This window comes from Toxorhynchites rutilus, chromosome 2 (assembly GCF_029784135.1).
Source record: "Toxorhynchites rutilus septentrionalis strain SRP chromosome 2, ASM2978413v1, whole genome shotgun sequence".
NCBI lineage: Eukaryota > Metazoa > Arthropoda > Insecta > Diptera > Culicidae > Toxorhynchites > Toxorhynchites rutilus.
Window position 1 is genome coordinate 193,934,839 of NC_073745.1, and position 22,423 is coordinate 193,957,261.

Here is a 22,423-nt window from a genome sequence, read left to right on the forward strand (position 1 = left end):
CAACGAAACGCCGAACAAAGGGAATTTAAGTTTTGTTGATACTTATCATTATATTCGCCCCCAAAAAATGAATGTCACTATCATCATGTTTTAACTCAACAGCTCACTGCAAAATGGAACGTAATATTTCCGGATATCACTGTGCGATATGCTTGCTAAGGCGATGCCCCGAAGACAAGATGAGCATGAAGATAATCTCTAGCATTATAAGTCGAGGACGACCGACGCCTGCACTTCCATGTCTCGCGAAAGAATGTCGTTACAAGGGGAAAGTCTTTACAAGACGATTCAAGAAGGATAATTATTCCCGCTACGATTGGCTCACGGGGTGCGAAATACAGAACAAGTTATTCTGCTGGCCATGTTACATATTCACGACTGATCCAACGGACACCTGGGGATATAAAGGCTTTGATGGGTTGAGTAACTTCAGCAATTCAGTGAAAACCCACATAAATCAAGAAGGTCACATTTTCAATACTGGAAAGTATAACTGCTATGTAACTAATGGAAGCCGAATTTTGTCTGAAGATGCACCTGTTCAGCGGTCGGTTCCGAGTCGGCCAAAAGAACGTTTAGTGCCAAAAAACATTGCAGTGATGGAGGAACAGCTCAATGGAAATGATGAAGAACAAATTAGTATGGAAGATATAAGCAATTCGGGTGTAGAAGTGGAATCTTTAGAAGATCAAAATATGCAATGTACGGAAAATACGGATTGTAACGCAAGTATGTTTCTGAAAGAGCATGTACTTGATTCTCTAAGCTTATTTTATTTCTGAATAGTTGATTGTTTTTCTATTGGTAATCGCATTAGAGGCCCACATAAAACTGTTGTGATTAAGACGAGGAGAGACATTCGATGCCACTGAACTGCTTTAGGATCTAACTATTTATTTTATTGTTCTCGAATGCAGCTTCCAATCGCGATGGCAAACTCCTCCGAATATCATTGCATTGTCTGCACATTGACGAAAATTCCGTTCGCGTCGCTCAGTAAAGATAGTCAGCAAAAGATAGTTAGAGCTGGTCGTCCGCTGAGTCAGATGCCGATTCTGCACGCGAAATGCCAAAATATAATGAATTTGGATACCTATAACTGGTTGACGGGATGTGATGCAAACCAGAAGCTATACTGTTGGCCATGTTTACTGTTCAGCACGAGCGAATACGATACGTGGGGCAAGCGAGGATTCACAGATTTTCATCGGTTATCGCAAACGACACTTGATCACACGAAAGACGTATCACATCAAGCCAAGAGTACAACTTTGAAATTATGGATGGAGACATCTTCGGATGCGAGTGATGAAAGTAGTGATGAGGAGAATGAATGTAGCATACCTGAGCTAGATTTTCTTAATTCCAATGTTTCCGAGGAAGAGGAGGAACTAGACATCAAACCCAACGTGGAAGCGCTCAATGCTTCGTCCTCGTCCTCTTCACAACAGGCTGTGACGGCCATTCTCGATCTCTGTGATCCAGCGGGAGTGAAGGAAGTTGCGGTATCGAGGAGTAGCCCTATCATTGTTAGAGATAGCTCGCCGGTGCCCGCTACTGCTAGTTCCGAAAGTGTAACACTAGTCGCGGCTAGTTCGAAGGCTTGTCAAAGTGCTACCAGTAATATTACTGTCGCTGTATCACAAGAATACGAAACCGCTAATATTTATCGTACGTTTTGTTAGAGTGTACAATTCCCCTCTTTTTTACATTCAATAATTCCGTTGAACAGTTTTCCCAATGCAACACACGCCACGACAGACGAGAATCGTTATTCGACTTGAATGCATATTAAATTATCTCTTGCAGAATGTTGGAGCTGGAGTTGAAATAATTCATCGGTGAACTTTCTATTTTAAGCAATTTTAATGTAACGTTGACAGGCGCAGTTGATAAGGGAAACCTTGTTGCGGAACTTTGTACAACAAGTGCATGAAAACTCAACTCAAAACTCAGAAAACTGTTCCGGTTGACAGTCAAAATTTGGGGAACAGAACAACTACCGCAGGAATTGTAAGAATTTGTTCCTCAGCTGGATGGTGAGTACTACCGTGCTGTTTCGTTTTTGAACGACACCAAAAAAAAAACATCCCAGATGCTCTTCCGTCGTCTAATGTCAATATTCATAAATGCTTATTATGATTGCATATCCGGTTGCTTGACGACGGATCACATTTTTAACTTTGCCTCAGATTCTCCAAAAATACCGCGAGCATAGAGTTTCTACACATCATATCTTCGTCGACTTCACGATTAAACATATTCTGATAGCTCATTATATTACCAAGTAGACCAGGGTGTCGACTCAAAACCCGAAAAAAATTCCCTGATATTCCCTGATTTTCCAGTTTTTTTAGAAAAATTTCAGATGTAGACTAGCAATCAAATTCTCTACTAGTACTTTAGTGGCAGTTGATGAAATTTTACAACGTCTGCCGATTTCTTCCGATAAATGAATTGTTTGTGTTTTTTAATTGAGTTAAACGACGACTGAAGTAGTTAAGGATTAAAAAATGGATTTACTAATACCAGTAATACAGTTCAAAGTTATCTTGAAGGACACTTGAACTAGTACAGAAGTCATTTTCATTTTGATTTTGGATCAAAATGGATTTGGATTGGATTTGGATCAATTTCACGAAACTGTTACGATTTTAACAGAATGCTCCTGCAATCCTTTGGCTCCCTTCTGTGCGTTTTCCAAACTTTGCTTCGTTTCACCTCCAGAGATTTTGCTTCTACTTCCCGTAGCCGTTTCATTAATTAACTCATTTAACGCAAAAGCTTCTTTTTCCGACTTTCCTTGTCTTCTATTTTTGCTTCCGCAACGAAAGGAAACAAACTTCTGGAAATTCAACTCGTTTATTGGGAACCGCTCGGGGTTGAACGGTTGAAAATCTCCTACAAGTTATAAATAGATTTATGATTTTAACTCTATATTATTTATAACTCTTCGCTATCTTACATTTTGTGGGTTTCGTTACAACGTCACCCGGATCTTCGATAAATCTCATATTCTGCTCAGTGTATTCTGCATATAGACAATTGCAGAATCTGTTTTTAGCTTCTGCGAAATTTCGATTTGCATATATTTTCACTTGGAATACTACAAAGACTTTTTTTTAAACTTTTCAATTTCTTTACCGTACCCAGCGGTTGGCAAACCCGACATTTGCCGGGGGCACTGAGCCTTTGGAGCGCAAAAATCCAAGAATTTTCAATAGCAATTTTTATCCCCGAATTATATTTCATCTTTCAATTGAGTAAAAAGACATCCATCATGAGTAGTTGCTTCTTTCCGTACATGAAACCAATATCCTCTCTTTGATTTTCGAAAAATTGAAACACCCACCATCATATTAAAGGGTGTGTCACATCAAATTGCATCACGGAAAAAACGCTGTAGAAATTCACCCAGTAGACCGATCCTTTTGAAAATTATAGACAGTAAAATAAAAACTATTAAACAACTTTTGGCATTTTCTTTTTATTCATACTTCGAGCCCAAGCCCGTATGCTCGCACCTTCCTCTTTACCCCGTCCATAAGGTTCTGTACAACGTCAGTTTGTAGTTTTTTTTTAACAGAAATCCATTTTCTCTTGAAGTCCGCCTCCGATTTGACAACTTTTGGGTTCTTTCGGAGGGCCTGCTTCATAATCGCCCAATATTTCTCTATTGGGCGAAGCTCCGGCGCGTTGGGCGGGTTCATTTCCTTTGGCACGAAGGTGACCCCGTTGGCTTCGTACCACTCCAACACGTCCTTTGAATAGATCCGACCAGAAGATGGTCGGGCCCTCGTGCTGCTTCAATAGTGGCAGTAAGCGCTTCTGTAGGCATTCCTTAAGGTAAACCTGCCCGTTTACCGTGCCGATCATCACGAAGGGGGCGCTCCGCTTTCCGCAAGAGCAGATCGCTTGGCACACCATGTACTTTTTGGCAAACTTGGATAGTTTCTGCTTGCGAATCTCCTCTGGAACGCTGAATTTGTCCTCTGCGGAGAAGAACAACAGGCCCGGCAGCTGACGAAAGTCCGCTTTGATGTAGGTTTCGTCGTCCATTACCAGGCAATGCGGCTTCGTCAGCATTTCGGTGTACAGCTTCCGGGCTCGCGTCTTCCCCACCATGTTTTGCCTTTCGTCGCGGTTAGGAGCCTTCTGAACCTTGTATGTACGCAGGCCCTCCCGCTGCTTGGTCCGCTGGACGAATGAACTTGATAAATTCAGCTTATTGGCGACATCCCGGACCGAACTTCTCGGATCACGTCTAAACTGCTTAACTACGCGCTTGTGATTTTTCTCACTGACGGAGCATCCATTTTTGCCGTTCTTCACCTTCCGGTCGATGGTTAGGTTCTCGAAGTATCGTTTTAGTACTCTGTTGACCGTGGATTGGACGATCCCCAGCATCTTACCGATGTCCCGATGTGACAACTCCGGATTCTCGAAATGAGTGCGCAAGATTAATTCACGACGCTCTTTTTCGTTCGACGACATTTTTCCAAATTTACGAAAAATTGACAGTGAAGCATGGTCAACGTGATCTATACACTCTTATCTGATTATAAGCGAAAGCTGAAGATATAATTCCTAAAAATTAAATTTCTACAGCGTTTTTTCCGTGATGCAATTTGATGTGACACACCCTTTACACCAACACCCTTTTGATTTTTTCGCTACGGATGCCTGGGCGCCCCTCCGTGATATGCTATGTTTTACAGTTATTTAAGCAATAACACGTTCGTCGTCCCATTACCTAGATAGGGGTGACACTTTTCTTGTTCAAATTGAATAGGATTTTTAAAAGGAATTTGATAGAGTATGCACCTAAGTGTAATTATAGTGATAAATTTGAAAAGTGATATTTTTGGTGCGCCATTTTCATAGTTTGCCAGAGGCGCTGTCTATCCTCACTACGCTGCTGACCGTACCAATTTAACTATGATGGCTATCTACTTTTGTCACGTTGTGTTGTGAAGTTGGTCACGATGCGTACAATCGTACATCATAGGCAACTTCACCACACCCTCCCTACGGTATGGTGTAACATGCTCGAGCGGATTTTCTCGACAGTTTCTATACGGTTCAGCGACGACTTCGGCCACTCGCCTTCATGTTACCACAAGAACGGAGGTTCATTGAACGACTGGTTGACGAAAGATCCGGTTTATTTTTCCACTTCGTGCCATCGTTGGCCACGTTTGCCTTTATTCCGCTTTGAAATATTACTCGAGGATCAAATAAGATAAAAAAAACACAACTGGCAGTGTTGCGCCGATTCTACGACCTCCGAACTTCCGTTCAAAAATCGCTGCTCGATCTGAAAACGAAACACATGACTGACAGTGATAAAAGAATTGGTTGATGCCCTCGAACCAGTTCTGGTCGCTGTTGAACTGCTATTTCGGAATAAATGCACTCTTTATGAAGCTGATGTCAGATTGAAATATATGCTAGAACAGCTATCGGAGCAACCATCAGAAATTTCGAAGCAGCTACTTGAAGCCCTGATTGGAAGGATTGCAGAAAGACGTTTCCTATATACAGATTTGTTCCCGTATATGAATAATCATTCTGGTCGACACAATTAATCAAGACTTTTTGTTTCTGACTTGATCAAATTTGTGGATGATGATATTGATGCAGTACCTGAACAACAGGAGGAAAAAAAACCACTGGGCGATGCGAAACCTGCAGAACAATTGATCATCAAGGAAGAACTTGAACGACGATTGCAACAAACAAAAGTATCAACGTCCAGCCCAAGCTCAACGTCTATCAACGGATTGATAAAAATCCTCGGATAAGAGTTTTCGTACAAAGAGCATCGGAGGCAAATACACCGTGTTTGGATTTCGATCAAAATCGAATGATACACAATGTGTCATGCAAGTAAACTCTCACGAACATATAACCAAATATGAGAGGATCATTCAGATACTTGTATGAATGTCAGTAATCACTTGTGTAACATTTAGTGATTAAACTAAGAGAGGAACGAAGACTGTTGATTGCATATCCGATCTGTATCAAACATCGCATACCATTTTCGAAGCCTGCATACAAGTTTGAACCGCATATATCGTCCCATTTTACTATAGCGAAACCCACTGCACAGAAAAGTGCAAAGCAATAAATGATACAAGAAAAATTACGTCATCATTCAGTCACCATTTGCGGAGAGCAGCGAATGGGAAAAGAGATAAAACGCGAGAGTTTTTGCTTCTCACTGGAGCGGTGTTGCTAGTAAAACTATGCGGTCTATATGAATATACATATTTCAAGGGATAGCGGCGTTAAAAATGAAAAATATAATCTGGCTACCCTCCCTTAGCCTCTATCGAGCTCAATAATCATATAGTTTGCACTCTCTGAGACTTCAAAATCCGGATCTGCTACATTAGCTGAATATGAATCTTTCGCTTTGCGTGGTCCGTACGTAGTGATGTCTAAATTTTTCATTTATTCGATTATCGATTAATCGTTGGGGAATTTTTCAATATTCGATTCATTCGAATAATTGTTTTTCAATATTCGATTAATCGAACGAATATTTATTTTTGTAATAATCACGTATCACGTTGTCATTCTGGTCGCGTGATCTATCGGGTTGTCGATGTTAGAAGGATGGATAAAAAAATGTTCGATTAAAAAAATATATAGCCCTAAAAATGCGTCAACCTTGAGAAAAATTCCTTTTTTTTATTAATCGCGATTACAGTGGCAATTATTCGATGTATTCATATTTTGATTTTGAATTATTCGATACGAAATTACTCGATTATAATTTCAGATATTCGATTATTTGAATTAATCGAACGATTAACCGACGTCTCTATCCGTACGATCCTGCTGTTTCATGATGCATGGAGAGATCGATATGCATATGTTAGCGGCAAAGAAGAAAATAAGCTTTCTGACCAAAAGCGTATATGATAGCTTTGCTTGCATGCTGGTGTGCAATAAAGTGCGAGCCGATGCAGAGTTGTCTCGTTCTCTTTTGTGTCGTGATTTGCAACACATAACAACAAAAACATACCGCTGGGGGAAATGTTTCCTGAAAGATCATATTTGAACCAACGAAAGCGATTTTTTCAATGAGTGGATCATTTGGCAAACACTGCAAATACATGAAAATGGCATTCGATGTTCTTCGTACTGTACGCCCAACATAACTTAAAGAAGAAATAACTCGGATTTTCAACAGCATCGAAGTCGTAATGTTAGAGTTGTGCATGAAGAATTTTGTTCACCCTTTAAAAAGCGTTATCGAAAAAAGAGGTGTTCACATCGAAAATGTCCTAAAATAAGCTTTATTTCTGTTTTTTTAAATAAAAATCGGTTCACTTTTGTAGAAGTTATCACAATTTGTTGCGTGAGCGTTTAATCTGAAAGACCCTGTGTTATAATGACGAGTTTTGGTAGAAGTACCACGAATTTTATAGTAAAAGGTAATTTTAAAGGGTATATTAGAACATCAATCAATAAACAGTTCTGCGATTGGACCCACGAACGTGCGCTTAGTAAGAAAACGTGAATGTGATAACGAAAAATAAATTTTTTGCGAGACGAAGTTTGCCGGGTCAGCTAGTATAAAAATAATAATAATAAGAGTAAATGCGAAAAAATTGGAATGCATTCAAGTCAAATAATGAGTCCCTTCAACAATGGCGTGCGACGTGTGTTGATTATCTATGTAGCTCAAAACTGAATGCATATATTAATAATTTTGATTTTTTTCTAGGAGAAGCGGTCAATATACACCAGTCAGCTACACCTGGCGCGGAAAAATACCAGCTCAAATGGCACTCCCACCAGCAGAATCTCAATTCTTCGATCTCCTGTTTGTATAAGTAATGATTTGGAATACTTGTTATCATACAGAATGATAAAATGTCTCTTTTTAAAGGAATGAACGTTATGCGGATGTGATGCTGATAACATGTAACAACGAAGAGAACTTTTCTATACCAGCTCATAAGTTAGTATTGGGGACATCCAGCACGGTAAGCAAACTCAATGTATCACGAAACAGAAACACTCATAAACAATTGATTTATTCTAGTATTTCGCCAATATTTTCGAGAAAAACATTGCCCCACCAAATGCAATGACTTATATCGTACTTCCACCCGAACTCACCAAACGAGCAATCCAGACGCTGATTCAGTATATGTATACGGGTGAGTCTACCGTTTCGGTTGATATATTGAACGAAGTGTTGCGTGGGGGAGAAGTTCTCAAAATACGGGGTCTCTGGCGAAACCAGAGCTCACCAGATACCGTGGCAAGTTCTGACCATAGTGCACAGAAAGAAACTCATAGTCGACATCGAACCGAGCGGGTGTCGGTGGATCGAATACCTTTACAGGAGCCACGGATAGCGCAACATCCGACCACTCCCCATGACAGCCCAGTAATAGTAACAAATCTAAACAAGAACTATGTAGTTGGTGGTCATATTACTGCCCAAATGCCAGCAAGTTCTTCCACTCCGATTATCAACGTGAAAAAAGACGTCGCTATTGATCCTGGTGAACGATCCAGATCGGATCATCTCTACGAAGCGTTTCCCACCTCCAGTGCTAGTCGATCCCAATCGGCGGTACTTCAGGAGAGTGTTAATCAAATTTCTCAACCATACAGCACACCAAAGACATCTCCTCCGGTTAGTGTATTTTCAAATGCGGAAAGCATCTCAACATCCACCACTACCGGAGCACAAGAAATGCCGGTGGAATTAAACTTTCTAAATGTCAAGGAAGAACCGGTTGAATGGACTGATGTGAATCCGGAAGAGATGAGTGACGCCGATAGAGAAAGGGTATCGATGGTGAAGGTTGAATTGCATGATCATTCCTCTAATGCGAATGCCGGTATTGAAAACACCGAGGAACAAGTTTATTCTCCGTTGACTTGTGAGTTGTGCAGTGAAACTTTCACCGTGCCAGCAGAATGGGTGCGTCATATTGAGAGCCACACGGACCCTCCATACACTTTATCCAAACGTCGGCGACGGAATGATGTGAGTGAAATTGAGGTTCTTCTAATCTCGAACATTATTATATGATTAGCAATTTTTTTTCCAGGATGGTGAAGCTGATATAACGGCCGCTCTGAAATGTGATTTGTGCGCGATGTTTTTTGTGACTCCGGCCGAGTGGGTTCGCCATGTGCAGAGTACTCACACCGAAACGGAGCTGGCCATGTCCAACAGTAAAGCCTTCCCTAGACGAAGCTCAAAATCCTCCACTTCCGATTTACAACAATACCCGGTTGCAAGCAGCACAGCACAACAGCAGGAGAAAATATGCACCGTGTGTAACAAGAGTTTTCCTTCCTACGCCAGCATGATCATACACAAGCGAACTCACACAGGTAAGTCGACGAAATGTTGGGATAATAATAGGAATATAGGGTAATTTTCAGTCAGAACAATAAGTTAAAAGCTCACGTTATTATTTATTCTAGGTGAACGACCATTCTACTGCGACATCTGTAACAAAGGATTCAACGTGAAATCAAATCTTTTGCGGCACATGCGAACTTTACACGGCCGACAGGAAAGCCTGTCTCCCACCCAACAAGGTGATGGGGACAGTCAAGGAGGAGCAGACTAGAGAGGAGCATTCCAGCGAACATGACTAGGTTGTGTGTTTCTCGGTTCAAATAGCATTATCTCCGATGGAAACCAAACGAAGGAAATATTTTTGTATACCGATATGTCCAATCATACGTTTTGTAGCACTAGGAGACGTTGGTTGAAATAAGTTGTATTATAAAGAAATGTGCTCTTTAATTAAATATATTTTGGTGACTGCCGAAGAAACAATAAGAACATGATGATTTCTTTTAGTTCATATTTGTATCTATTATAATAACATTTTTCAGAAATGATATTTCATTTCTCGTATTAAGGAACATACAAATTCGAGTACCGTTAAATCTGCTTATCATAGGGGTTGCATTGGTATTCACAGTAACACCACAACTCTTCTTGAATGATGTGATCGTCGAAATCTTAAGATGGATGTTTAAGATTGATCAAGCGATGGATAACCCGTTTATGCCGCACGTAATCTTTTCGCATCGTTTCTGAAAAAATGAGATCATTTTTATATCACGACTGTATGACATATACCTTAACATAGACTATTATTTTATTCGTGTTAGTTATTAACCGAAACAGTGCGAAGAAGAGCTCTGAATGGGGTTTAGAATCATTGTAACGCTTGCAAAAAATGGGCAAAAATTGCTCATTTTTCATGGGTTTACCTTCACACGTACTGACGGAACTATCCATGCAGCATCAATCAAGTAACCCATGAGACAGCAAAACAATTTTGACAGTTCTATCAGTCGAACTCTAACAGTGATGGCGAAACTGCGTCGAAAACGGACATCGTGCGGCATTTTGTGGACGCCGGATACGCCCGTTCCGGCATCTACAACATCGTGGCACTATTGGACAAAAATCAGAGACAACGAAAGAAATCCCGGTTCCGAACGGCCGACGACCCTGAGCGACAAGAAGCTCCAAAGGATGCTGAAGACGAAGATCGAAGGAAAAGTGGCTACATCGCTGCGTGCGCTTGGCCGGGAGATCGGTGCAATCGCCCAAACAGTGAAAAAGTACCTGGCGAACATGGACATACATGTAAGGAAGTGGAAGTCCCGTCCACTGGTCTCGGAGCTGCTGGCAATGACGCAGCGGCAGCGGCTGAAAAAGATGGTCAAGTCGATTTTCCCGGTGAATCGGGACGTGGCAGTGGTGATGGACGACAAGACCTATCTCATTTTGGATGGCAACGACTGGCAGGGCACTTCGTATTTTACTTCTCCCACGAAGGAAGTGAGCCCCGAAGTGAAGTTTATTTCACACACCAAGTTCTCCAAGAAGATGCTGCTGTGGCTGACAATCAGCGAGAAAGGGATGTCAAAGCCGCTTTTCCTAAGTTCTGGACTGGCCGTGAACGGGGAAATTTATAGTACAAAATGCCTGCCGGAAGCTGCGTCGTTCTTCAAGAAATACCATAAGCGCGAAGACTCGGTATTTTGGTCGGAAACATGCCTACACGCTTGTTTTCGATCGCCTTGCAGAATGTTCCGGTTAACTGCCGGAAGGCCGCTCGCAAGATCGTTGATTTTTTTTGTTGCAAGTAAGCTAATATAACTACCTTCCATGGGAAATTTATTAAACTCAAATATCTGTCTTAGTTTTGTTATCACCATTCGAAAAAAGACCATTTTTTTAATGCAAACGTTATGTTGGCTTCTGTCAGTTCGATAGAGGTTCAATTTGGACGCCACTTATGTGGAGATCACTATTAACCAACGTTGCCCAGATTTGTCTTGAATCCTAATTTTTACGGATTATCCAGACATTCAGATTCTCCTTTGTCTTGTCCAAATTATTTATGATTCGTCCATATTCCTCCAGATTTATCGTAATAATAAGATAATATTAACTCTTCTGGCTGGCTTCAACTTTCGTGAAAGTTGATGAGTTTTCAGCAATTAATCAATGGCATCCATTTGGTTGGTAAACGACTGGACTAAGCGTACCATCGGTATTTCGCGTATCTGCAGGCATAAAATAGACCCGATTCGTGGTCCTTAGCTTCTTGCACAGTAACTCCTATCCCTACCTCACCGCGGTGTCGGCTGGGGTACGAGTACCCATAGTAAAGACCGGGTAACCAACCCAGGTGAGATATCGGGCGTATGTTGACAGGGAAGGAAGCCGAGCGTCTGGAGGTGCGGCTCAAAACAGCGTCAGTTCTCCATGTCAGGGGCGGCTGATCACTGCCCTCGTGCCAGTGGAGACTCTAAATAAAATTGTGCACGATGGTCCTCCGGCGAGACAGTGGATTGGTGCAGGTCCTTCAAACCATCTGTAAAAATGAAACGCATAGGAAAATTTTCAAAGAAATTCGAGACAGGACAATCGGACTAGACTAACGCAAAGAACACGAACTAGAGATTAGAAACTCATTAGAACCATGGAGCTGCAAGTCTCTGAACTTTCTTGCGAGTACCCGAATTCTTTCGGAAATATTGAGAGCCCGCAATTTCAACATCGTAGCGCTGCAGAAGGTGTGCTGGATAGGTTCAATGGTGCGATCGTTTCAAGGTGGTTATACCATCTATCAGAGTGGCGGCAACACACAAGAGCCGGGTAGCGCTTTTATCATGATGGGGGAAATGCAGAAACGGGTGATTCGCTAGAGTCCGATCAACGAAAGAATGTGCAGTTTGATGTAGGGTGCGGGGCCACTTCTTCAACATCAGCATTATCAACGTCCATAGCCCCCATCTAGTTAGCACCGACGACGATAAAAATAAATTCTACGCGCTGCCCAAAACATGACATCAAAATCGTAATCGGTGATTTGAACACGCAGGTCGGTCGAAGTAGTTCAGAACGGTAGTTGGTTGGTTTAGCGCCCATCCGCGAACCAACGAATGCGGCCTAAGACTTATCGATTTCGCTGCCTCCAAGAATATGGCCATATGTAGCACCTTCTTCCAGCACATTCTCCAACACCATTACACCTGGGGGATCACGTTTTGATCGACGGTCGGTACCTCTCGGATATCATCGATGTCGAAACATATCGTGGCGCTAACATCAATTCAGACCACTACCTGGTGATGATCAAACTGTTTTCTAAACTGTCAATCGTCAATAACATAAGACACCAGCTCTCACAACGGTACCACCTAGGACGACTACAGGAGCCGAACGTTGCTGCAACATACTCGCAGCGCTTGAAGCTTCATTACCGAGGGCAGACGAACTAGGTGCTGCCTCCCTCGATGAATGCTGGAACATTTTAAAAGCAGCAAGCAGGGATCGTCATCGGGTATGAACAATGGGGAGCACTTCTGAACGAGAAAGATGCAGCACGCATGGCCATTCTGTAACGAGTGACTCGACAAAACGTGGAACGATCAGACTGAAGCGATGACAACAAACACATTTCTTTCGGGAAAAAGCGCCGCCTGGAAGAAAAAGTGTGTGAGGAGATGGAACTGCTTTTTCGTTCTCGAGAATCGCGGATGTTCTTCAAGAAACTAAACGCCTCACACAAAGGCTTTGTGCTGCGGGCCGAAATGTGCAGGAACAAGAAAGGAGGCATATTGACGAACGAACGCTAGGTGATCGAATGGTGTAGGCAGCACTACGATGAACTCCTGAACAGCGCAGACAGGAGACCAAGACGGCGTTGAGGAAGGCTACACCGGTGCATTTAACAACGACGACGTACCATCCCCGACGATGGGTGATGTTAAGGAGGCCATTAATCAGCTAACGAACCTGAAAGCAGCTGGTAAGGATGGCCTCTTAGCGGAGCTCTTTAAGGGTGATCCGGGAAAACTTGTAGAGTGTATGCACCGGTTGATAGTCAGGATCTGGGACACAGAACAGCTACCGGAGGAGTGAAAGGTCTGTCCCATCTATAAAAATGTGACAAGCTGAATTGTGGGAACTACCGTGCAATCACAATACTGAATGGTGCCTACAAAATTCCTCTCAGATATTCTTTCGCCGTCTATCGTCAAAAGTAAGCAGATTTGTTGGACCGGTTGCTCGACGACGGACCAGTTTTTTACACTGCGACAGATCCTCCAAAAGTGCCGCGAGTATCAGATCCCTACGCACCATATCCTCGTCGAATTCAAGGTCGCAAATGATACAATCGACCAACGACAGCTATGGAGAATCATGGACGAACACGGCTTTCCTCGAAAGCTGACGAGACTGATTCAGGCAACGATGAACGGTGTGCGGTGCAGTGTGCGGATTTTGTGAGGCGATCTTTTGGAATCGCTTGAGACTCACAGGGGACTTCTACCAGGAGGGACTGATCGCAACATGATTCTTCTTGGTAGAGGTGTTGTGGTGTTGTCGTTGATAACAACTGACAACAACAACAGTCGTGAAATTCGAAGACGCATGGAAGTTACGCCTACTATGGGCTCCACAAAATCTTAAGGTCCAACGAACTCCGACCCCGTACGAAGTGTACCATGTTCAAATCCCTAATTCGACCGGTTGTTCTCTATGGACACGAAGCATGGACAATGCTCGAAGAGGACTGATAAGCACTTGGTGTTTGCCGGACAGTAGCCCTGCAAAGATGGTGTTCGATCTAACCCGGTAAAAACAAGAAGGAGAGGAGCCCAGCAAGCGAGGTGATTGGACCAAGTGGAGCAGGAATCGGCAAGAATCGCTGCAGCCGGGAGTCGGGGACTGCAGGGGAAACTTGTTTTATCTACCGCACAAAAAAAAAGTTTTTTTTCAAATTGTGTACCGAACACGATTTTTTAAAGCTACTGGTGAAGTATTGCACGATTTTTTGTGCGGTCCCTATCCCCCGCACAAAAAAGGTTGCCTGTACTTTAAATTCTTAGATATTACACTTCCGGATAAGCTGTCCAAAGCAGTCTAATGATTGGCATTGTCCCGGTTAATATCAATCAATAATTTTTTGTTGAATTTCAATCAATTTTTTTTTGGTGAATTTATCCACCTGAAGTAGAATTGCATCTAACTTCAGTGATTTCTCACCAGTGAGAAAATCACCAGCGTTTACATATGCCTCAATTTATTCTATTCATCCTATACATTTATAACTCGGAGAAGTGTATCATATATATATTCTCACCCGTTTACATCTATTTTCGGGTGAATGAATCCATCTATAGCTATAGATTTTCTTAATGTAATCCTGCCATAACCAAGGCGCTTATATAAATGTATACATTACATAGGCGCCTTGATTCTAACATATCGGCTACTTCTATAGACAATTTAGCCCGCACTTATAATTCCAGATGAAAGTGGTAGGAGGAACCGTGCACTTGATCTAGTATTTGAGTCGCATTAAACTTCAATAGGTATGAACAGCCTATCGTATTTCGCATAAATTGTTTTCACAATTTTGTTTCAATATAATATACTTATCACGGCCTGTCATCCTTAGAGGGATGACACCCGGGGCGGACCTCCCCCTCGCTCCCCGTACACTACCCTACATCTTTTGTGGATGGTGCGGAGACTGGAAACCGGTAGAACGAGTAAAATTTCACATAGGTAGCCTTGGAGCAAAATCACCAAAGATTCCAACAAGAATAGCTGCATATTTTAGTTCAAACTTATTCATGATTCTAATAAAATACGCAATATACGAAACTCTTGCATATAGCCAGTGGCGTAGCATGACTGAGTGACACACGGGGCGGGTGGCTCGGGTGTCACCCCTTTAACCAAATCTTGTTATCATGTCTTCGTTTCGTTCTCTAATGAAAAATTAAAATTATCGATCCAAGAAACTCAAATTCAAGGATATAATCATAAATGGTGATTTTATAAGCGTTTGGATTTTATTTATGTTGGTTACACCTACGTTTCAGGTGATCCATACGTGAAGTCCGATTTCGAGTTACTTTTTTGAACATATCGCCTGGTATTTTGACGATAATACGTATGATGTTGTCTGAGTAGAATGTTTGAATTGATGCTGATTTATCGGCTTTAACTATATGTTTGGAATACCCTCACAAATATCAAATCGCACGATTTTGGTGGCCAACTGATCTAAAACGAGACAAGATTTGCTAGCCAAAATTATTACGGAATAGGTCCATCATTCCGTGTGTTATGTGACATGTGTCACCATCTTGTTGAAATCACATGTCGACCCGATTTAGCTCGTGTATTCTTTCACTAGGTGCCACAGAAATGCAAATCGTTAGTAATCCCTAGTCAAACGTTAACGTCCCTCTAAAACTCCCTGTAGAATTTTGAAGCATTTCTTAGAGTCCGCATTTCATGATGAACTGTAAAACTTTCAACGCAGTCTAATAATTGGCATCGGCCAGGGTAATTTCTGCGGCTTCAAAAATTCATGTCCGAATCTTCGTCGTAGAAATTTGTCGTAGAACTATTTGTAAACTAGCTGTAAACCCGGCAAACGTTGTTCTGTCATATAAATTATTTCTAGACAATATTTTGGTTGGTAAAAATATCGAATACATTTTAAGAAAGTTTGTATGTTATCGTTGAGATCTGTTAAATTTATCTAAATGATGATCTTCACAGCGAAACATACATATGCGTACCTCTTATTTTCGAAATTCACCTTTTTATTTTAAATATCCCTAAAGATATGCATATATATCATATAAAGATATGCATAGTTAATCTTTTCAAATTTTTCTTATCATCTCAAATATTTTCCAAGGTACTCTATCATTCTAATTTGGGTGAAGACAAACTCAAAAAATTTACTGACCGTGCTGATCTGATCAGCCGTTCTCTAGTGATGATGATTTACACGTACGTAGGAAAATCCTTTTTTTATATATAAAGATAGTTCTGAGTTAGATCATATTCACGTCGTACATTGCACCAGAAGCACAGATAACACAGTAAAGTGAAAATCAAAACTCCTGGAAGAAGGGGCAATGCACTTAATTGATCTAGTGTTCGAGTTCTCGGAAGGATCTCATAGAACTTCAATGGCTGTGATCAGTCCACTGTAGTTCACATAAATTGATGCCACAATATTACATTGAGTTTTCGACAAACATTTTACCATCACACTTGTGTACCTCAGGAGCCAATTGCGGAATGCGCTTCATGAAAGCTGAACCGTCACACTCCAGTTGATAACCACCCCCTGCGCTCCCCCCTACACAGCGCCGCTGCATATAGCATACACTAAACTTAACAACAGATAGTTTGTGGTGCACAAATGGAATTAGAAGGCCAAAATTTGAACATTAACATATGATTATTTTATTTTTCTTGTGTTCACGTGATTAGCACTTTATACGGATCCTCTGGATCTTGATATCAGACTAGTGTTAGTAAAAAACGTGGGATGCAATGTAAGGATATGAAGGATTGGAGCATATTACGAAGCGATAGACCTGAACCATCAGGCTCAATTATATGCTTACGATAAAATGTCGTAGTTATTCTCCCCCAGTTTTCTACTCTGCAAAAATTTAGTATGGTTTTCCGTGGACAAGAACGATTTTTTTACTGCTTCATCCTGTTCCATGAGATCGCGCCATTGCAACTGAAATTCGGTAGTAAGAAGGTAGATTATTTCTATACAATTTTTGGTTACTCAATCAACGTACCAATTTCCCGAAACGTTCCTTATCCAGTTCATACTTGTCACCGAGGGCAAACTTAAGTAGATCCACTCTCTCGCACCAAGGCCATATCATGTAGTCAAGCATGCCAGGTTTGTCACCACCATAATAGGGAGTGCCTCTGCTTTTGAGTTCTTTCTCAAAGATGTCAAGACCAGTTCCAAACTCGGTGATGGCTCCGGGAGGAATGCCATCGCTCGAGAAGAGGATTCGGTAATATGGGGAAATTACAGAACCGTTGAACCGTTCAATGAGAATGCGATCTTGTGCTTTTTGGAATGGATCGGTTGGATACAACTTCGTTTGCTTATCAGAGTATGCTTCCTCGATGTAATCCGCAACCACCAGCGATTCGAACAAGGTGAACTTTGCTTTGTCGGGCACTTCCAGAGCCGGTACTTTTCCTAGTGGATTCTTCTCGAAGTACCATTCCGGTTTTTCGCTCAGGTTGATGTAGATTGTATGATACGGTATATTCTTCGCATCCAGAATCAAATGAACACGCTGCGCGTAAGGACAGAAGCGCATCGAATAGAGCCGTAGCTTTCCATCGTTTGGCAGTGCTGGTGGAGACGATCCTAGGATAGATAGGAATCGAATGTTTCGAAACAGAATTACTACTTCATTTAGTTGTCGTTTTATTTTATTTATTCATTTAATAATTCCAAAATTAGCGCCATATCATTCGCAGATATTTGAACCAGTTTCTACCGTTTGTGAGAGCAGGTATGAAAACAAGCTGTGATTATCTATACGACAAAATATGGATTTCATCGAATCATCGGAATTTCATTTGTTATCATACGTGTTCTCTACATTGGCTTTGAGGATGTGAATTCGATTCAACAATTCAAAATTCCAGAACGATTGGACTTTAAACGTTTCTGAGCTCGCCTCCAAAAATATGTAATCGTTGTGAGGTAAGCGGTAAAACATCACTGCTTCAACGATGACATCATCAATGTTAAAATAACTGCTTGAAAATTTACGATTTCCATCAACAAAAATCAATATCTTTCGAAGTTCGGAGCACTAAACTAGGGGTTTACCTTTAGCAAAATGCTTTCCGGTGTTCATTATGCAGCGAAGTAGCGACAGTGCAATTATACTTATTCCACAACTGTTGAATTATTAAGATTCGGCAAACTTGTTGTGTGGCAAATTCTCGCCAATTCCACTTCACTCACGACAATGTCGAAACGCCCGTTTTGATGCTTTGTATATATCCGACTGAATGAATTTCTCTCTCTCGTATCCCGTAAGTTTGAAACCGGTTTCTGTTTCCATGACTGATTGACTGTCAAACGATGCCGGTATGTGGTGCACCCGTGAATTACGCAACATTATTTGGTCTCATCGTCATTGTGGTTTTTGAATCGTTCTTCTGCATTTGACGAATTTCGCAAAGCTGAATCAGCTCATGCGACATCTACATTAGAGTTCAGAACCACAAAAGTGAGGGTGTTTGTTTATTTTACGCACTGAAAAGCAAGATTCGGTGGTGATTATTCATTTTATTTCAATTTAGATTCACTTCAGTCATTGAATGTCGTCAGTATATGGTAAGAAAGTTAGGGCTTTGTATATTTACGATGGTTTCAACACGCGATTTGACCAAAGTCATAGATAATCTTCGAAAATTTTAAGTTTGATAATGCATACCGGTTATTGATACTATGGATAATTGCGATGAAATCGATATCATATCAAATTGGCTGATATCATTGGTTATGTAGGGACCGATACGAGAAGGATTTGCGGTATCTTTAGCGCAAAACATCCTATTCATCGTTTACTTAGTTGAAACAAATTAAAGTTATAATACTTATAACAAGCCATTCCTCGTCATATACATAGCACATTGTGAAATGAAGATTTTCTAACCTTTTCAGCGTGGAAAGAATACATGAAACCGGGAAATTTGAAGATAAATTCAGATTTTTCTAGAAAATTTGAACGAATTTCATACCAGAAAAACAAAACATCCTCATTTTACTCGCTGCGCCATCTGGTTGTAAATCCAACGTAAATTCGTCAATTTGTTTCGTGCCGTTCGTTTCATAAAAAACGAACAAAATAATTAATTAAAAAACAACAGACCTATCGAGCATGTTTCTGGTGGAACGTAGGTACAGCATTTTGATCATTCTTTCATACAAATTGCGGTTTAAACAGGGATATCCGTGTGAACAGTGTCTAATATATTCTCATACAGGTTAGAACTTCGATTATTTTACATAATCATAGTGTTCACATTTTATTAGTTACTAGCTGACCCGGCATACTTCGTCCCGCCCAAAATGTGTTTTTTCTTATCAATACATTCAAACTTTCACGTCACGTTCATTCGACCCCGTTGAATTTACCTTTTACTATAAAATTTCTAGTATTTCTAACAAAACTCATCATTATAATATCAGATTATTTTTAGACACAATTCTCGTTCAAGATTTTTCAACCACTTGCAAATAACATGTTTCTCCGTTACATGGAATAAATGTTTTATACAGAAAATATGATAGAATAAACACAGCCCTAAATCAAACAAGTTCGAGTTCTGCTCTCATCAACACATCCGGCGATGCTTTTTTATTGGTATAGATAGAAGAAGATATAGGAGTGCGTTTCATCACATTAAAATCCATTTCCAGTTTCGAACAAAGATCAATTTCGCTAGCGCAAACATCAAATGGCCTAACAGCACTTGTCAATATGTAATTGTGGAACCTATCTGAATTTATTTTCCGAATTTTCCCTTTTTCCTTCACAGTTTTCCGAAAATTTTCAATTGTCATGTTTGGTTGGAATATTTTTGGTTGAAATATGTGTAACATTTTCATGGGACCCCCTCTCCATTCCAGAGGAGGGAGGGGTGTCATACCATCATAGAAACATTACTCATACCCAAAAACCCTCACATCCAAAATTAGGCTCCATTTGCTTGATTAGTTCTCGAGTAATGCACAAATTTGTGATTCATTTGTATGGCGGCCCCCCCCACCTTAGAGAGGGGGGGTGGAGAGTCTAACCACCATAGAAACATTTATTGCACCCTAAAACCTCAATATGTATAATTTGGTTTCATTTGCTTGATTAAGTCTCGATTAATGCACAAATTTGTGATTCATTTGTATGGCAAGATTTCGACCGAATACTAAACTAATGGCCCGGATTTCACGGGTTTATTTCCAGTGGAGTTCTGAATGAATATCAGTTGTTGAATTTCTAACAATAATTTACAATTAATTTATTTAATTAAATAATTGCATGACGGTACAAGATGATGTTGTTATGACCACCTTTGACACATCAATATCACACTCCGTTTTTGAGACGAGACTCGACACTAGCGTATGCATGTTTGCATGAACCAAACCGGACGCGAGGGTAAGCATACGTTACGAGTGTACACACCGACATGTGTGGCCTAGGGATGCCGGAAGGACTGTTTAGGAAAAAATACATCGTTGCGTTTACGGATGATAGAAGCCGTTTTGCGATGATTTATCTGATGTTGTCTAAGGAGGTGGTGCAGAACTTCTAAAAATATGATACGATGGAGTTTATCGTGAAGATGTAACGTTTGTGGCGCGACAATGGAGGTGAATACATGAGCAAGTGAAGTTCTGTTAGACTAGAGAGATCCAGATTGAGTGGACCTTACTGTTGAGCGTATTAAGTGGAAATAAAAGACGTCTGGTCGAGTTGAGAGAACAAATTGGAATGAAAATTTTATTTGACTACTTCTAATATACCAGAGTACTACGATGAACAAACAACTGTTGCGATGTTGTTATAGTAACGTTAGTTACAAGTTGCTTCGCTTCCATCACTCCTCCTCGTCGCTAACTGATGTAACTCCTAGTTTCTCACGTAGATCTTCCAGTTTCACTCTGTTCAAGGGCTTCGTAAGGATGTTCGCCAGCATAGTTTCCGTTGGACAGTAGGTGACTCTGATTTCATTCCGTTCAGCCAAATTCTTTACAAAATGAAACTTCGTGTCAATATGTTTTGATCGTTTTTCTCCGTTGCTGGTTAACATCTTGATGCAACTTTGATTATCTTCATAGATCTGAATTGGGGTCTTCACAGCATCTCCGAAGTCTTGCAAGAGCTTCCTAAACCAGATCAGTTCTTGACAGCATTCGGCAAGAGAAATATATTTCGCTTCTGTTGAGGACAGTGCGACACACGTCTGTTTCCTTGCACACCATGCGATCGTACCGCCGCCTAGCCGGAAGAGATATCCGGAGTTCGATTTCCGATCCTTGACGTTGTCAGCCCAGTCAGCATCTGCGTTTGAGTACCATTTCCCAACCTAAGTTGATGGTTGCTTGTAGCCTATAAGTACCTCAACACTCTTTTAGCTTCAGTCCAGTCTTGCTCAACCGGTTGGCTGACGCTCCTTCCAAGGATTGACGCACTTATCGCTATATCCGGTCTGGTATTCACAGCCAAATACAGTAAACCACCAATGAGGCTTTGATATTTGTCATTAGTGGGAATCCTCTCCGACTCCTCCTTTTGCTGTATATATCCGGGGTCCATTGGTATTTTTGATCCTTTCGCATCCGCCAGTCCAAAACGAACAGCAAGCTTCTCGATGTACGACTTCTGGCACAAGTTGTAGCCATGCTCCGTCTGGATCACTTGAATTCCAAGGAAGTGTTTCACGTCACCTAGCTCCGTTGGCACGAACTCTGAACCCAATCTCCGGATGACATCGTTGTAAATCTCTTCGTTTGGAGTTACCAGCAGCATGTCGTCTACATATACCAAGAGATAGGTCATTTGGTTGTTCCGCTTCCGAACGTATAGACAAGGATCCGCCACAGCTTGTTTGAAACCAATTCGCAACAGGACTTCATTCAGCTTCTGATTCCACATTCTTGCGGATTGCTTCAAGCCATATAAACTTTTACGCAGCAGGCAAACTTGACCATCTTCTTTCTGCACTCCTGGTGGTGGCTTCATATAGATAGTTTCATTGAGGTTCCCGTTCAGGTATGCAGTCTTCACGTCCACATGTTTTACTAGTAGATTACACCTAGCCGCAATGGTCAAAAGTACTCTGAATGTTGCTTGCTTCGCTACAGGCGCAAACACCTCATCATAGTCGAGTCCAGAGCGTTGCGTGAAGGCCCGGGCTACCAGTCGGGCTTTATATCTGATGACCCTTCCGAACTCATCTTCTTTCTTCTTGTAGGTCCACCGGGATCTAATGGCTTTCTTTCCTGGAGGTAACGTAGTGAGC

At 41.2% G+C, this 22,423-nt stretch overlaps 2 protein-coding genes across 6 annotated transcripts in view; one reads left to right on the top strand and one right to left on the bottom strand.

Moving 5' to 3' along the window:
* LOC129767297 (myoneurin) overlaps window positions 1-9,827 on the top strand; it is a 28,677-nt gene extending 18,850 nt beyond the window's left edge. For 2 of the 5 annotated variants that reach the window (XM_055768017.1, XM_055768018.1), the window contains exons 2-7: window positions 103-729; window positions 7,742-7,850; window positions 7,907-8,003; window positions 8,063-9,022; window positions 9,087-9,375; window positions 9,469-9,827. In XM_055768017.1, the coding sequence (XP_055623992.1) occupies window positions 103-729; window positions 7,742-7,850; window positions 7,907-8,003; window positions 8,063-9,022; window positions 9,087-9,375; window positions 9,469-9,617 (2,231 nt within the window). In that variant the 3' untranslated portion in view covers window positions 9,618-9,827. Of the gene's footprint in view, window positions 1-102; window positions 730-917; window positions 1,672-7,741; window positions 7,851-7,906; window positions 8,004-8,062; window positions 9,023-9,086; window positions 9,376-9,468 lie in introns of all 5 variants that reach the window. The other 3 variants (XM_055768016.1, XM_055768015.1, XM_055768019.1) reach the window with 2 other exon arrangements.
* An 84-nt stretch (window positions 9,828-9,911) lies between these two features.
* Window positions 9,912-18,422, bottom strand: LOC129767299 (pyrimidodiazepine synthase-like). Its single transcript, XM_055768020.1, has 4 exons — window positions 18,219-18,422; window positions 17,155-17,747; window positions 16,969-17,090; window positions 9,912-10,092 (listed from the first exon to the last, which is right to left on the bottom strand). Exons 1-4 carry the CDS (start codon window positions 18,244-18,246, stop codon window positions 10,062-10,064), a joined length of 774 nt encoding a protein of 257 aa, XP_055623995.1. The 5' UTR covers window positions 18,247-18,422; the 3' UTR covers window positions 9,912-10,061.
* Window positions 18,423-22,423: the final 4,001 nt, after the last annotated feature.